Source organism: Taudactylus pleione, unplaced genomic scaffold, assembly GCF_031769625.1.
Source record: "Taudactylus pleione unplaced genomic scaffold, aTauple2 ptg000128l, whole genome shotgun sequence".
NCBI classification, from domain to species: Eukaryota; Metazoa; Chordata; class Amphibia; order Anura; family Myobatrachidae; genus Taudactylus; species Taudactylus pleione.
This window is the reverse complement of record NW_028284530.1, coordinates 3,198,585-3,216,234: the sequence shown is the minus strand read 5'-3', so window position 1 is coordinate 3,216,234 and position 17,650 is coordinate 3,198,585. Positions and strand designations below refer to the sequence as shown.

Genomic DNA, 17,650 nt, shown 5'->3' with positions numbered 1-17,650 from the left:
CCACCCCCTATATAGCCCCTCCCCTTCCACCCCAAGCTCAGTCTTTTTTTTAGTGCCTTTGGAGTAAGGCAGTGGCTTAGAGTCCTAGCTTTTTAGTTAGGTTTTATTTCTTTAGTTTAATGTTTTGATTTAGGGCGCTTAGATTCTGGCAAACAGGTAACCAGCACTAGCAGAGTGGGAGTTGGTTACTTACGAGATTTGTGAGTCCTGTTTCCCACTCTAAAGACTGCCCCTGAGAGAGTGTCCAAACTACAAAGTGCCTGGGTCTCTCTCCATGCCAGACACACATCTGAGGGTGCCGCAGGCAAGAAAAAAGGTAAACTTTTACACAATGTATATAATACCTGGTTGCCTATGTGTACTGCTTCCTGGCACACTGCTCATGAGCAGATTGGCCAGGGTTGGTTAAAGTACTCAGTCTGTAGAGCCGGCATGTCTCTCACCTCCTCAGGCAGTGTCCGTCAGCATGCCTGAGGAAGTTGCAGAAGCAGCAGCATGCTGCTGGCTTTTGTATAGGGAAGGGCTTGTTTTGTTCCAGGACGTGGAGCGCCGCTGGTGAAGTAATCAGTGCGGGTCACGGTAGTCTCCGGGGAACGCCGGAGGCTGTGAGAATAATCAGGTGTCCTAAGTGAAACTGGATGACCGTGCCCGGCCACGCCTCACTCTAGTACTTGTGTAGCAGCTGATCAGTACAGCTGCAAAGCTAACAGTGGGCCTGATTCACCACGGATCGCAATTCTGCGTATGCATGCAGTTCAACTGCGATAGCAAGCTAATCCATTGTGATCGGAGTGCAAACTGCACAACAAAAGGACGCCCACTTTACCTTACACACAGCCGTAATGTTTAGCAGAATAGCTAAACTATCGGTATAATCCAGTACCATTGCAGTCTCATGCACACTTCACAAGCCCTGACCTTAATCAGAAATTTCTAACAACCACGCACGCTGTGAGACCTCACACTGTGTATGGCATCGCAGTGGCTAATTTATGCACACCTCTGCAACGGCTTGCTAACACTGGCACGCCTGCGTTTCCCTGACCACCCCAGCACCTGATCACAATAGCTAGTTTGCGTACTGTGATGCATGCGCAGAACGCAACAATCTGTCGATTATGTACGTATTAGCAACTACGATCCTTGCTGAATCAGGCCCAGTTTCCACAGCGTCTGTGTGGAGGAGTTCAGCGTTCAAGGGGATTTCTGAGTAGGAAGCGGTTTTACTAGGATTATACTTGTGTACTACCCTAGTGATTTCTGGGCTTCTAAAATAATATAAGAATTTTCTGTATACTGCACTGTTCTCAGGAATGTAGGCAGTAACATTTATTAAGTTTCTTATATAGCACAGCAAATTCCGTTGCGCTTTGACATACATACAGGGGTTTTAAGATTGTTTGTTTACATTTTGTGCAAAGAGTTTTTGGACTTTTTTGCAGTTAACAGATGGGTGAATTAGAGTCTTAATTAACCTCTTGGTCTTTACTATCAATCAGTGCTACACTTATCATAAGGCCTAGTTAGCGATCTGTATTGGTTATTTGTCTAAGTATGGATAAGCCAGGAAAGGGGGCCAATAAACATTGATCAGTCACTGTTTACACTTGTATAAGATGTAATAAAAAGTTGCCAAAAGGTACGGACCTAGGGTCGGTCTGTGCTGGTTGTTCACAGGATTCATTACCTCGGGATGTTCGGCTGAACAGTCGGTATTGCCTGATTGGACCAGGGCTATGGCTGAGGCCATAGGTGCATTACGTTACTCTCAGGCAAATTATATGATGCCATGTGCGCAAACATCTCCTTTATCTGATCTCTCAGTGGAGCCCAGAATATGGGACTGTGTCTTACTCAGATGGCAACGTCCCTGAATAAAATGACAGCAGGGACTATAGCCACTAAGAGACAGGCAGGCCATTTCTCTCTGGATTTTCCTGGTGAAGAGGTTGCAGCTACCTCTTCCCTGGAAGAAGGGGAATTGGATTCTGATTGGAAGGATACCTCAAGCTGGGAGGAAGACTCCCATTCTTATTCAGGTGTTTATTTTGATAAATGTGGTCAGGGATACTTTGCATATACAGGAAACAGCTATTCCAGAGACTAGTTCAGTTTCTTTTTTTAAACGGAAGAAGAAACCTTTATCTCTTTTCCCCGAATTTTCACATTTTGTGGAAATATTAAAAAGCCTGATTCCAAATTTCATATACTGAAAAAAATGTATCTTTATCCTTTTTCGGAAGAGGATACCAATCTTTGAGAAATTCCACCCACGGTGGATGCTCCTATTGCTAGGTTGGTTAGGAATACTATTATTCCCACAACACTGTCTGTAACTCTTAAAGATCCTATGGATAGAAAGAGTAAAGGTGCCAATCGATAACTATCGTTCAATCGTTCGCGAAAATGTCTAAAACGACCAGCGTTGCGCGTGCCCGCTGGTCGTTTAAACATCTATCATTGTGCAAACATGCTGGTTGAGCATGTTTGCAGATGACTGATGAGCCTGCACTGAAAGACTGCTCGTTCTGTGCAGGCTCATCAGACTGACAAACGACTGCATGATTACAATGTCATAATCGTGCAGTCGTGTTCATGTCTGCTAGTGGATGGGCACCTTAAGGGGTAAATTTACTAACGTGAGTGCTTTTAGAAGTGGAGATGTTGCCCATAGCAACCAATCTGATTCTAGCTATTATCTTATAGAAGGTGCTAGTTAAATGATAAGTAGAATCTGATTGGTTGCTATGGGCAACATCTCCACTTTTAAAAATTTTCACTTTAGTAAATATACCCTTAAGGCTGTACTAAAATCTTTGTTCACTTTGTCAGGAGTATCGCTGCGTCCAGCATTGGCCAACGTCTGGGTGATGAAGGCTATCTGTCCCTGGATGAATCGGATGATTACTGGTTTTCAATCAGCAGAATTTTCTAAATCTAGTTCCATAGCTGATCAGGCTTTGGAAGCTATAACCTATTTAGGTGAAGCTTTGATTGTACCAGAATAGTATCTATCTCATATTTCTGCATTGGCCATTTCCGCCAGGTGTTCACTGTGGCTTAAGTCATGAAAGGCAGATGTAGAATCCAAGCATGCTTTAGGGGCATTGCCTTTTGAAGGCGGTGCTTTGTTTGGTCCAGAATTAACAAAAATAATTTCTCAGGTCACAGGAGGAAAGAATCCGTATCTTCCTGTAACTACTCCAAAAGTAAAAACTCCAGTTTCATTCCTTTCGGACTCAAGGTAGGGGAAACTTTCTGGTCTTCCAGGGTTCCCGAAGGGAACCTTATGGGGATGTAAAATCACTGGCACCAGTCAACCTGCTGCTAAGCCACATGACTGTCACGGGTCTAGGACCCATCCTCTGGTGGGAGGTCGCTTACTCAGATTCTGGGAAGATTGGATTCAATCCAATCCGGATTATTGGGTAAATCGAATAGTCACCAGGGGTTACATGCTGGATTTGGAAGGTGCAGTTCCAAGAAGATTCTTTTCCACCTTCTCCCTGTGGATGGTTGCAGAAAGGTGTCTCTTATGCAAGCAATTTCTGCGCTTTCAGATTCCGGAGTAATTATTCCAGTCCAGGTACTACAGCAAGGTCTAGGGTCCAGTCTTCTTGGTAGACAAATCAGACTGGTCATTTCGCCCCATTCTCAATCTCTGGGTTAAATGCTTATCTCCACTTGGAAATATTCAAGATGGAGTCAAGAAGGTCAGTAATTTGTTCCATGGAAGGAAAAAAATTTCTACATAGCATGAACAAAGGTTGCCAATTGTCAGTAAAAGACTGGACCACTGTCACCACAGATGCCAGCCTAACAGGCTGGGGGTTGATTCTAGACAGACACTTACAGGGTCTTTGGTCTGTCCAGGAAGCTGCTCTGTCCATCAATATACAGGAATTAAGGGCAATTCGATATGCATTGATTCAGGCTCAATGCTATCTAAAGAATTTACCAGTGCAAATCCATTCGGAAAATACCACAGCAGTTGCTTACATAAACAACCTGGGTGGCACACGCAGCTGGCTAGCAATGAGGGAATTGTCTTGTATCCTTCATTGGGCAGAATATTGGGTTCCAGCTATTTCAGCAGCTTACATTCCAGGGGTGGACAACTGGGAGGTGGACTTTTTAAGTCGCCACAGTGTGCATTCAGGGGAATGGGAATTACACCAGGAGGTATTTGCAGAAATAGCCAGATGGGATCTCCATACATGGATCTAATAGCATCTCGTCTAAACAAACTTCCTTAGGCATCTCTGGTGGATACCATGACCGCACCTTGGGTGTTCCAGCTGGGATACATTTTTCCTCCTCTGGTAATGTTACCAAATGTAATTCAGCAGATTTGATAGTGGCACGGCCGGTCATTCTGGTGGCTCCAGACTGGCTGCGCCGTCCTTGGTACAGTTCTTCGGAACATGTTTGCAGACGTTCCGTATAGTCTGCCCCTATGTTCAGATCTGTTACTTCAGGGTCCATGCCGTCACCCAGATTTGCCTAGGTTGGTTTTGACGGAATGGTTCTTGAATCCAATATTTTGAGAGCCAAATGGTTTTCAGAGTCTGTGATGAAAACCATGATACAGGCTCGCAAACCAGTTACTTCCCAGATTTATCATTGGACTTGGAAGCTATATATTTCTTGGTGTGAACAAAACAAGTTCAAACCTGATGATCGGAGTGTCTCGTCTCTTGTCTTTTCTACAAGGTTAAGGGTCTTAGATTGTCACCTCTTAAGGGACAAATTTTGTCCCTATTGATTCTGTTTCAAAGGAAATTGGCCACCATTCCAGAAGGTCAGATCTTCTTGCAGGGGGTTCTTCACATACAGCCTCCTTATGTCCCACCGGTTCCTCCTTGGGACTTAAATTTAGTTTTGGAGGCACTTCAAAAGGCTTTGTTTGAGCCTTTGGAATCTGCAGAGTTGCGATATCTCACTTTGAAGGTTGTTACCCTTTCGGCCAAGGCAATGGCCAAAAGGAAATCTGAATTAGCTGCTCTTTCTTGTAAAGCTCAGTTTCTTATTTTTCATGAGGATAGGGTAGTGCTATGCACTAAACCTTCCTTTCTGCCAAAGGTGGCATCTGCTCTCCACATTAACCAAGATATTGTCCAACCTGCTTTTTGCCAGAATTCAGTGACTGGTCAAGCATCTTCCTGAGCACAAGAGCAAGGGATGCCAGTGTTCGGTGGAAAATTCTTGGAGCGGTCTGTTCCAATGCTCCACCCCCCCCACCCCTGAAATTGGCTTGCTTGGGTATGTCCCATCTGGGGGATGCAGCAATCCCTCCCTTGTTTGGTTTCATACTAAGATACCTGTTGGTTTCTCTGAGTACTTTCTGTGGTTCTCCTCCGACTTTGTTAAACATAGACTGAGCGTAGAGTGGAAGTGGAGGGGTTATATGGGGGTGGGAGCCAGTTTCAATTAAGCTATTGTCCGACTCCACACCTCACTACGCATAACCCAGAAGTAATGGTATCCCACAGATGAACTCCAAAGAGATTTTACAGTGAGTAAAAAAAAAAAAATAGCATTTTTAGCCGAATTTTAAACTGCTCAGATAGGTGGGCATTACAGCTGGAAGATTGAGACTCTGCTCATAGAAAAGCAAAAGACCATTTTTTTTAAATATTGTGCATAAGTATTGTGGGTTTATGGTCAGCAAGACTTCTAGACCAATTTCGATAAATAAGGTGGTGTAGCAGTAGAGGGTACAGACGGGGGTCACCACATGCATGTTATTCCTATATTTAATAGAAGTCAGAGTAATTGAAACTGAAAGTTACCAAGGAAATCCTAACCCCAAAAAGTTTACAAATGTATAAATAGCAGAAATGAAAACCTCAGCATTGTTTGGGTCACTAAAAGAGCTAGGAAACATGTTGCACTGCAATAATCCATGCACAACGTTGGATATTAAAGATTGAACTCAAGAGAGCGTACATTTAGGACCAAACAGAATAATCATTGATTCATCCACATGGTAAATTTTATAGATGAAACCAGTTACGTATTTGGCAACCAACATAAGGAACCCAGGATTATTGGAAGGCGGACGTGACCCCGCTATTTAAAAGTGAGCAAAATCAACCTAGACCAGGAAGCGTGACGTGTATAATTTGAAGGAATTATTCAGAAGTTGTAAACTAGACTTTGCACAGTTAATGTGACTTATTTTGCAAATGCTTTTGATACATTTCCACATAGCTTTGTACACAAGATAAAAGCATTGGGACTCGAGGGGATATGTATATGATCAAATAAAACCCCTTTTACACCAAAATCCTGAGTTTGAGCCAGGATTTGTAACTGTTCCAACCCAGGACAGACCCCGTTCACATTGAGGCTCCAACCCGTGTTATTCCCATGCCCTGCCCTATAGGTGCAGTGTTAAGTTTTCTTCTGGCACTTGGAGATGACATCATCTCAAAGCGCGGTGAGCCAGCTGTTCCGGAAAAGACTAGTTCCCCTTCAGATACTGTACATGGAAGTGACGTGAATTAAGGGCGAAAGTGCAGTTTCCTGCCCACACAGTCCAGCAAAAAAAGAAAGCTCCTCGCGGACTCGCCACGCTTCGGGCTTGGTGGCTCACTACATGATTATATTCCCCCTCTATGCCCACTTGAATGGTAGGGAATGATGTTGGACAATGGCTGATGACGTCAGGGTCAATCTACGTAAGGGGATCTAGCTGCTTCCCAGCTGTTCCTATGCTGTAAATGGGACTTAGGTCGAATGACCAGGTCTCCCGATTACATTGTTCTGTAACCCGGGTCCAACCCTGCTCGCTGCCCAGGTTAGATTGCCAGGTCACTGGACCTGGGTTATTTTTTGGGGACCTTTTTACACTGAGCCGCGACCTGCAATAACCTGGGTTAGGAAGAGTTTGTTTTTAAATGGAACATGTTCAGATTAGCTGTCTCAGTGATTGTTATTGGGCAATGTCCTTTTTATTAATGTAAATAATTAATCGTGTAGTATAGTTAGACTGCAATTCACTGCTGAGGATGATGCAAATGTCAGTTACTGGATGGATTTAAAAAGTGAATTTGGTGCCTCCTGTACAAGCAGGGGATTTTGGGAACATAATGGGCAGATATGCAAGAGGAGTGCTTAGGGTCAATCCCTCATGACAAGGTGGTATGATGGAGGGACATGTGACAAGTGGAGAAGGAGAAAGGCACAAGTCCCGTTCTCACAGCTCTGACTGCCTCCTACTGCTGGTGTCTCTATTGCTGAATACTGGGGCCCTGTTCTGCAAAAGGATAGGTACTATTCAGCTCCTGGAAAACCAAGCAGTGAATAGACATTCTAGGCCTCATCATGTAACCGTCCCTAACATTAAATCAGTAATACCAGTCTTAACTAGGCCGTTACATTTATTAGCCCCCATATTTACTAAAGATTCTACACTATATTAATAGCCCACACCAGTGTTTCTCAAACTTGGTCCTCATGTAATCCCTACGTTTGGTACACACTTTAACAACCCAGCGACTTTGCGTCGATCTGATACGTTGTAATGATATATTGTTACAAAATTAATGTTACTGCAACACATCACTCTATCTGGCAAGCAGCACATCAGATGGGGCGAAGCCGATGTGTGTAAACTATAGATTGGGTGTACACACTATACGATGGTCCTATAGATTGCAAGATTGGGCAATATATCGTATAAAGTGTACCCAGCTTTACAAATGTGTTAAGGTATCCTCATGAATCATTAGTGCCCCTGTTACTCAATTAACACACCTGTGCTCCAGCTAGATGATCTGGAACGGAATCGGTATGAAATACTGACAGTCGGTATCCTGGTGGTCAGAATCCCGACAGGGTTAACATACCGACACTAGTTGGTCAGTTTGTTAACCCTAACCTCCCCCACCCCGCACCCTAAACCTAACCTTGCCCCCAACTCCATTACTTACCTTTGGCATCCCGACCGCATACTTCTGGAACATATGCACTGTTAGGATTCCACAAGGGCAAGGTTTGAGAAACACTGGCCCACACATTTCATAAAGAGATCTTCATATTAAGATACCAGCTACCTACTAGCTTACCTGCTCTGCACAGCTTGAACCATGTGGAAACCAGATTCCTCTGCCTATGAACACATGGGAAACCAGTCCTCATCTCTGAAGGAGCAGTAATTAGGAGGACAGAAAATATGCCTGTGCTATGTTAACCAAATTACACATGGTATCAACTGTGTGGCAACATTAATGCTATATGTGAATAGACAATTGTCTGTGGTCGTCACCACCAGTGCAAATATGTATTTAGCAAATGAAAGCAATGTGTCTGTCTGTTAGGAGCCAGCCTGTCAGGAAGGAGTAATAGGTCAGCCTTTTGAAATTGAGTGACTAGGCACCCTGGGCTAATTCATGCTGTAAGCAGGAGGACAATTCATAGGATGACTGGTCCTAGGAGAGGAACATATAGTCCTGGTCGCTCTCCCCGCCATATCAGTTTAAGCAGTACCTCTCAAAATCAGTCCTCACGGAACCCTAACTGTGTTTTCAAGGTATGCACAGGAAATACTTAGCACCATCTGTAGATCTATTGTGTTAGTCAATTAACACTGTGCTCCAGCTAGATCTGGGAAACCTGCAGTAATAGGGTTCCACTGGGTTTGAGAAACATTGGTTCAAAAAAAAAAAAAAAAATAGGCAGTAATGGGACAGCTTTTTGGGTGCATGTTGGGCCCTTAAGTTAAGGGCCACTTTACACCACTGCTTTGTCCATCTCTAACAATAATCCATGCAACCCCTTATTCCACTTTGAAAGTGAAACATGCAACTTTGCTCAGTGTAAGCGAACACTTCTGGGTGCAGAGTTGGCGCAATCTGTCAGAAATGTGTTGTTTTGTGAATATATATTTTGTCAGCTCTCCATAGAAGAGTAATAGGTAATAGTGTGCTTTACAGTTAATATTGGGTACATGAATTTCCAGCAGCGCCCCCTATTACAACATGTACAGAACTGTTACGGCCAAGCTTGTTGTCTCCCCACAGACTGTTTGCTCTGAGCAGATACTGAGGAGTGGGAGCTATAAATGAATGTCCTGCTTCTGTATTTATCCATAGCCTCAAACCTGATGCTTAATGAAGACAGAGCGAATGTAAACTGAATGGATAAGAGAGCAGTCACTGATATCTTTATACACTGAAAATACTCATGGACACTTAAGCTACTGTGCTGGGGATTTTTTTTTTTACTCCCTTCTGGATCTATTCACCTAGAATTAAGACAATGATTCTCTTGTACAGTTAAGAAGACTTCCAGATATTAAATTAAGGTAACCTAGAATGCAGAGGGAATAAGTAACAACCATTTTAGATGGAGCAACCCTTATGTCTATAATACATACCTGTAACGTAGTATTCTGCCCTCTGGAGATTAGTTGCTGCTGAGCACTGATTACCAATTAACTGTTATGTTGCCCTGATCCATGAATCAGAAGAAATTTGCATGCAAGTGAGGCTCAATGCAGTGAGTGGTGCCCTGGTAGATGTGTTATTATAAATACATGCACAGAAGCCTATGGCACTGTCCTGTAGCACCATATTTCCTGCAAGGTCTTTGTACAAATGGCGCCGGCAAAACTTTTCCCTGATTTCTTTCAGCAGTATGGAGGCAGCACCATGTTTTCAAAGAACAAATGGTACAGGCAGCCGCAAGGTAAGTAAATACTACGGGTGCTGTATGGGGGAGCCCCCCTTGACTCTGATCTGTGTGCAACACACACCCTATAGATACGCCAGTGGCTTTATAAATGCAAACATAAAATCCATGAGCCACAGAAAGAGGAGACAATTGCATGTCAGCTATGGTCACATTAGCACGTTCAACATCTGAACTTCAGCGGTCAAACTTTTTTGTGTAATCCGTGATGTGCAAAATATGCAATTATAAAACGGGAAGACTAGCCCTGCTGAAGACATTTTATGTTAAAAGAAGTTAATACCTGAAACATAAATGTTACATTTTATCTATAGACAGCAAGTCTTCCTACTTCCATTTTAAATCGCATACAAGTGCTATATGGTCAGAGGGGTGGGAAACGCTAGGTAGGGCCTGGTGACTCGTGACTTCTTCATGACTTGGCATAGGAATTATCTGTTCCACTTCTAAATGATCAGAGTCAATAAATATATAATCTAGACAGCCATGGAACCCCCCTACATAGTTGGTATAAGCAGGCTCCCCACAAGCACTCTTTAATTTAAGAGGGTGGCTGAGAGACATATTGCAGCGTTCTTCCTCTCCATTAGACATCCAGTCTTCATGGTCCTCAGCTATGGTCCCATCTCTTACATAACTGTACATACCAGTGGAGGGCGTGCTATTAAAATCTCCACCGAATATGATGGGAATGCCTGGGTAAAGTTCATAAGCCACGTGTCTGATGTGAGCTAGAGCCACAGCAATTTGAATTAATCGGATGTTGCCCCCTAGAAATAGAGGAAAGGTCACAATTAGAAGAAAAAAAAGTTTTGCCCTAATAAAATCAAAAAGGATGATTGTGTTGCATAAGTGTGACTTTTAATGATAATAAAAAAAATACATAATTATATATACATTATATATATATATATATATATATATATATATATATATATATATTTATATATTACACACACACAACGAAACTTACTGGGGGCTATATTTACGAAGTTTTCAGCTGAAAATGTAAAGTGTCACTAACATTAAGGGGCAGTTGCAGCTCTGCCAGGAGCTATTCAGTTACTGCTACTCAGCAAACCCCAGAGGGTGCATTTACTGGCGACTTCTCGGCGCAGCCTCAGGAGCGGAGAGGAAAAATCCACGTTAACAGCACCCTCTGGGGCTTACCGTACTGGGTAACCCATAGATTCCAGGCACTTAAGCGCATTAGCCGCAGGGAAATTTACTAGTAATTTAAGAGCTCCAGGCGTTAAACCCGTGGTAAGCCCCGCGGCTATTGGAATCTGCCCCTAAGTGTAAAGCATGCCAGGTTTTACACATAATGTTAGTGCCACTTTAGCTCCAACCCGCCAAGAAGCGGTGACTTATGAAAGCCCCCACTTCATAAATATAGCCCTAGAACTGACTGAGTCGCCCGCAAAGTGGCTGTAGTTGCAGGCAGCCAGATTTACTATCTTATGCCAATACAAAATTCCATTCAGCTAATGCGGGATCCGTGCCACCCATTAATTTCACGCCACCATCATTAGTGTCGGCACTTGCAATAGCCCCATGCTAGGTTCAAGAGGTCCGTCAGAAACAGGCTTCCCTTCCCAAACTAAGAATCGCACTGAGCTTAGCTACACATCCACGATACTCCCACAAGACTGTTCCCACCCCAAAATGGGCAATTTCACAAAAAGACAGATTCAGCCAAGTTCTATCTGCCTTAGAATATGATGGACATATGTAACAATGAGTACATTTGTGTCTGTACACAGAGATCCGTCCTACTCAGAAATCAGCCCCACTCTCCCAACCCGTTTCTCTTCCCACCTTATACTTCAGTATTCTTTTCTCTGGATTCCCATTTCCTCTATCAAGAGTACCACAAGGCTCAGTTCTAGACACTCTGTGTGTTAGTCCATACAGTCTTCCTGCCTTTTCATCTTTGATGCCCCCTCCCCACCTCAAACTAAATCTTTTTAAAACTGAGCAATGAATCTTCCAGCTGCAGCCTACCTGACAACTCTACTGCTATTGACGGCAACAACAAATCCTTACTCACACACAGTGGGGCAAATTCAATTGCAGGCAAAGTTTTCGAAAATCTTGCACTGTAGAGTTTTTCCAGCTGACGCAAGATTTTATTTTTTTTCACCCTCGCTCAATTTTTTTACATTTTTTTTTTAAATCTTGAGCAAGCCCACATTTTCTAAAACTTTTATTTCAAGGAAAAATTGTCGGGACTTGCCTCAGAGCCCCTTGGACCCCCCATGACTAATTATGCAATTAGAAGTTTTCAATTAGCTTATTTCGACTGTAATGCTCACCACCTGGAAGCGCTGCGCTCCTCCTCCTCCTCTGCTTCACCGGCATGCGCAAGTCATCTTCCTCCATCTTCTACAGCAGCGTGTGTGACCCCTGTCAGTAGTGTGTATGAGACCCCCCCTTGTCAGTCATACTGCAGCCGGGCACAGCAGAGAGGAGCGGCACAGGTAAGTGACCCGGTGTGAGGGGCCGCATCTCCCCCGCAGGATTTTGCCTACAAAAAACTTTGCGACTATTTTATTTTAATTACTATCGGAAACACGCACACCAGTGGTAATTCAAAACTGGTCGCCATGCATGCATATTTTTGTGGGCAATTCAATATGCCCCATAGACTATTTCAGTACAAAGCCATGGACTACAAGTACGCAAACAACTTACTCTCCCCCCCAGCTATCTGCATGGGCTAATATGTAATATACGCCATTTCGCCTCATGCTATTTTCCTATACACTGTAAGCATATGAGCAGAGCCATCTGATCTCTTTATACGTTTGCTAATACCCAGTATTACTTTAGGACCATGTTTCACTCCAATTTTAAAGCCCTGGGGAGTATGCTGGTGCAATGTAAATAAATGATAATAATGTACTTATTAACCTACTTGTATAGCTTCTATATATTGTACAATGATAATAAATAAGGACAGTTATGTTGCTCTGTGAGGGGCCTGAATTAAAATGGGTCTTTCCTCTCCTGTTATCCCCATATGCTACCCCCGCTATCCGAGGATGGGAGAGACAGGATTACTGAATGAAACACTGAACTTTGAGAGGACTGGAAGACAGGATCTGCGAGAGTCATACCCCTTTTACACCAGAGTAAAAACCTGGGTTTTTGCTGGGTCTACCCAGGTCGCAGCTTAGTGTAAATGGGTCCCTGAAAAATAACCTGGGTCAAGTGACCCTGCAATCCAACCCAGGTAGCTACCAGGGTTGGACCCAGGATGGACCCGGGTAATGGTGCAGTGTAAACGGTGCAACCCCGGTTATCTGACCTGGATCATGCCTAACATGAGCTGATTGGTGGTTGTGGAGCAGTCACCTCCCACTTTTAATGACCTCACAGGTTTAGCAGGGCAGACCTGAGTTCAGTGTGAACAGGGCTGACCTGGGAGTAACCCAGATGAAAGGTGCAGTGTAAATGGGTCTGACCTGGGTCTGACCAGGGTTCGAACCATGTCCAAAAACCCAGGTCGGACCTGGGTTTTTGGTGGAAAAGAGGTATAACTTACCTTTCGGGTGGAAGTAAAGATGGGTGTTTGCAACACATATTTTTCTAGATGGATCCGTTGTTGACTGAAGAACAGATACCTGAGAATACCAAAGTAAACATTACTAATTAGATTTAGAAATACCGATTTTAAATCCCCGGTTATACTAGATTTATAATATGTGGTTAAATAGTAACTGCACATAGGGCCTGATTCAGAGCCGCTCGTAAGCGGCCACTCGTTCGCTCCAAGCGATGTTCGCACATCTGCGCATGCGTATGGGTCGTAATGCGCATGCGCCAACCAGTCAGTGCGGTCGGAAAACGCGTGTTCGCAAAATTGCGAGTGCCTGCTAATTTGAGTGACAGGATGAGGCGTTTGTGGGTGGCAACAGGGGAAGGTGCTTGAAAACGGGGAGTGGAGATCCGAACGCAGGCGTGCCAAACGGTCAAAACGGACGTATTATGGGTGTGCATAATTAACAAAGCAGCGTCATCGGCCACGTCACTTAGTCTGAACTGTTCGCATGATTGCGGTAGGAAAATCCAACCACAAGCACTGTGAGCAGTTCAGACGCCTTTTCGATGTACTCGATTAATCTAATAAATAGCGGAGATGACTTATGATGCGAACGGCCAGGGGGCGTCTTTACAAAATAGCGAGCGCATATTTTGTTCGCTCGCTCAGACATAGAAGCGTCAACAGACTGCAAACAGCGAGCGCTCAATTTAAATAGCCGGCCCCTTTTTCTGAACGAGCGTCCGCCAAATAGCGTCCGGCTCTGAATCAGGCCCATAGTTAGCAAATAACTGCTACAACACAACACTTACAGCAAGTCTGGCCATACACTAGTACGTCCAGTATAACATGCGATTCATCATACGTTTTCCCTTGAACTCCCTGGCCGCAGAATGTGGTGCTTTTTTCACACACGATGAACACACGATCTGACGTACGATCACTCGCCCCTATACGACTAGCCGCGATACAATCGATCGTGTGCCTCACCAAAAACATGCGGTCATAATAGATATAAATGACGCCAGTTCGGACGCACGAAGCATCGCATGCGCAAACAAGGCACAATCTGCAAACGATCACGACGGATAATATGGGATGCAAGTCTGATCATAATATACGATAGAACAGCGACGGGAGCACGCATCAGATCGTATTCCTACCTAAATACTACATGATTTTCACACAATTCATCGTACGACGCGTCTAAACTCGTGTAATCGGCCCGAAATCGTGCTAGTGTATGGCCAGCATTACAGAGAAGAATGAAATCACCCTGATCCCCAATTATCTCATCCTGCACATTTGGAGTCCTGTGAGGCAGAAGACAAACTATAATGTTACAGGAGTAATGGAGGGTACACGGTCAGATTTTCTGGAAAATATGAACGATAACGATTGTAAAAATCGTTACATCATTCATATCGTTGGCATGCATCAACGAACGATGCGCGTGCCCGCATGTCAGATAACGATATCTGAAATTGATTGTGTTTGCAGTCAGATTTGGACGATATCATTCATTTAAATACTGTCAGAAATCGTTCATGAGATCGATGGTAAAATCGTTCATCGTTGATCTAGCAAGTCTGACCGTGTGTATGCACCATTAGAAAGACTCCTCTGATGGGAGACAATGGAGTACAGGCCACATTATGGGGCTGATTTATGGTTAGGGGCAAATACAGCTACTGGGAGTACGTTTTGGATTTCGGAACAAGTTAATGATGTAAAATTGTGATAATATAGTGATGGGCACTTGGTTGGTACATAACATCAATTGCAGTGAGTGGTGCCAGCTTTATTGTACTGTAAGGAAGGGGCCGTCAGGTTTAGGGTAATTCATTGAAGTTACAGTATGCAAATGCCGCAGATGTGCCAACTGCACCCATTTTCCACAGTGTGATCATGCTCTGGTTTACGGTAACTGGATATCCTCATCCCAATAATACAGATATTATGGCAATAATTAGTAGAACACTATCGGAATGGCCACGCTGGCCCATCGGGTTTTTCAATAACTACATTATGTTATAAAACACGTAGCAGGCACCCACACCGCATGCTGGGATTTATAGTTCCACAACAAACTGAGGCATGAAACCTATGGGGCTTCAACTGCAGTGAGATCATAATCACAGACAGTACATACTGGGATTTATATTTCTACAACAGAGTGTACTGTCTGGGATTATAATCCCACTGCAGTTAAAGCCCCATAGCTTCCCTGCCAACGTCTGGTGTGGAACTATAAATCCCAGCATGTCCTGTCAGGATTTGGAATCCCCTAGGCTCCTTGTCATAGCCTGTTGTGGGGAACTATAGATCCCAGCACATATATGATCGCTATAACCCCCCTACTAGGTTCCCAGCCCGTTACCTGCAGGGCGGAGGACCTCTGCAGAACCTTCTCCTTGGCGGCCGGGTACCGGGAGAGCTGCTCTAGCAGCGGCTGGTGTAGCGGGTCTCCGGTCAGGGCCTCCCCCAGCAGGACGTCGTGCTGGCTGCACAGGTGGTAGCGGCTGCGGCGGTAGAAGGTGGCCAGGCCCTCGTGCTGCTTGTCCTTCAGGCGGAAGAGCCCGTCCAGGCCGAAGGCCTCCAGCGTCGGGGCCAGGCTGCCCGAGAAGACGGTGCGGTCCACCTCCTGCAGGCAGAGCAGGTCGGCGCGGTAGCCGCTCAGCTCCTTGTGCACCAGGCAGTGGCGGTACTCCAGCTCCAGGGCGTAGGGGGCGCAGTACGGGAAGAGCACGGTGCGGGCATGCTCGGTCTGCGCGTACACATCGGCCAGGAGGTTGTAGGAAACGGCCCGGGTCACCGGCTCCTCCGCCGCCCGCTGCGTGTACAGGTGCCGCTGATCGAAGGTGCAGGCCCCCGGCCCGGCCTCCACGGGGCCCTCCACCTGCAGCTCCCGGCTCTCCCCGAGCCTCTCCCCGTCCCCAGGCGTGCAGCGCAGCTTCAGCCGCAGGCCGATGTCACCGACGGCCGGTACATAGACCCGCTCCTGGCCGGCCTCCACCCACTTCTCCTCGGCCGGCCGCTCAGGCGAGTCCCCGGCTTCTGCTCGGGCCTGCTTGTACCACACGCAGGGGGAGCGCTCCGGGTCGGCGAACTCTAGGCTGAGGCGGGGGCAGAGGGGGAAGCCGGCCATGATGTGCCGGGGCAGACCCAGCGAGAGGCATGTCGGCGGGTTCCGCTCCACCCGGTAGACGAGGTTCCCCACCAGCAGCTCGGCCCCGTCCTGCCAGGCCTCGGCGTTGGGCGCCGCCTCGGGCACCGGCTGGCCGCGGTAGAAGAGGCGCACGGGCGGCCCCGGCGTGGGGGGCTCCTTCCTCTTCTTGGTCTTTGTGGCGCTGGCGGAGATCCGGGCCAGGGCCTTGCCCAGGGGCTCGCTCTGCTCCCGCTGCAGCTGCCGGTGGGAGCCGGACAGGCTGAGGGAGATGGTCAGCTTAGCCTCGGAGGGGACGACCCGAACCACTGCCTTCTCCATGCTGCCCGCGGCCAGGCCCAGCGCCCTGCACAGCAGCAGCCGCAGGGATGAGCCGCTCATTGCACCGCCCTCTGCTGGTCCCTCAGACAGGCGACTGCGCCCGGACACCGTAGGAGGACCCGTGTTGTTGCTGCTGGCTGTCAAGTTTAAGCCAGCCCGCCCCGAGCCTCTCACCCCATGTACCTCCTGTATCTACACCCTGCGCCTCCAGAGTCCAGTCTATCCTCCTAATTACATTACACAGCAGCGCTAAGTATAGGGAATGTGTTTTAGAAGTCATAGCCAAATAGTCCTAGGTAAGTATATATTTGTGGGCCTCATACCCGGGGCAGGGGAAAGTGTGTGTGGGGGGGTGAACTTGCCCATCAGGTCCTGCTAGCGTTAGCCATACTTTTTATACCAGTGAACTGGCACAGTAGCATGAAATGTAACCACTGGCAGATGGGCCTTCACTGAAGTAGGGATGTACATGGTTAGCAACCATTGATGGTTCTGATCCGATGGATGTATTTTTCCATTGAATACCAGCCATCGGATGTCGCTTTCACCTCCAAAACGGGGCAAGCTGTCAATCACAATCGACAGCTTCCCCGTTTTGGTGCGAGACCCGTAGCGACGGAGCGTACGCCGCTGGCCGGGTCTCGCGCAAGCCGGCTCTGGCGTGCGCATGCGCAGTGGGGGACCATCGACCTGCTTGCGAGCGCCGTACGCTCGCAAGCGAGTCTAAATCAGGCCCTGAGTTCCTGCTGAAAAATAACACTGATGGTGAGTGTTTTCACCATGGATTTGAGACCAGCAAGAGTGGATGATTCCCGATGGTGACTGTTATGTGCATGCGCCGATTACGCATAGACAAATCATCGTCAACCCTACTCCGATATCTCTGTTATTTTAAGAAGGAATTCAGTTCTGCACATTTCCTC

The 17,650-nt window shown here is 46.1% G+C and overlaps 1 protein-coding gene across 1 annotated transcript; it reads right to left on the bottom strand.

Annotated features, from left to right (window-relative positions):
* Positions 1-9,942: 9,942 nt before the first annotated feature.
* Positions 9,943-16,950, bottom strand: PDE12 (phosphodiesterase 12). The gene is made up of 3 exons (XM_088472752.1): positions 15,621-16,950; positions 13,244-13,322; positions 9,943-10,466 (listed from the first exon to the last, which is right to left on the bottom strand). Exons 1-3 carry the CDS (start codon positions 16,785-16,787, stop codon positions 10,024-10,026), a joined length of 1,689 nt encoding a protein of 562 aa, XP_088328878.1. The 5' UTR covers positions 16,788-16,950; the 3' UTR covers positions 9,943-10,023.
* Between the last annotated feature and the right edge of the window lie 700 nt (positions 16,951-17,650).

What these genes read in the sequence shown, in the direction of transcription:
- PDE12 (XM_088472752.1), bottom strand. Translation starts at nt 16,787, where the DNA reads ATGAGCGGCTCATCCCTGCGGCTGCTGCTGTGCAGGGCGCTGGGCCTG. An exon ending in AGAGGTCCTCCGCCCTGCAG is followed by an intron (nt 13,323 to 15,620) that starts GTAACGGGCTGG and finishes TGGTATTCTCAG; the next exon opens with GTATCTGTTCTTCAGTCAAC. An exon ending in TCTTTACTTCCACCCGAAAG is followed by an intron (nt 10,467 to 13,243) that starts GTAAGTTATACC and finishes CTCTATTTCTAG; the next exon opens with GGGGCAACATCCGATTAATT.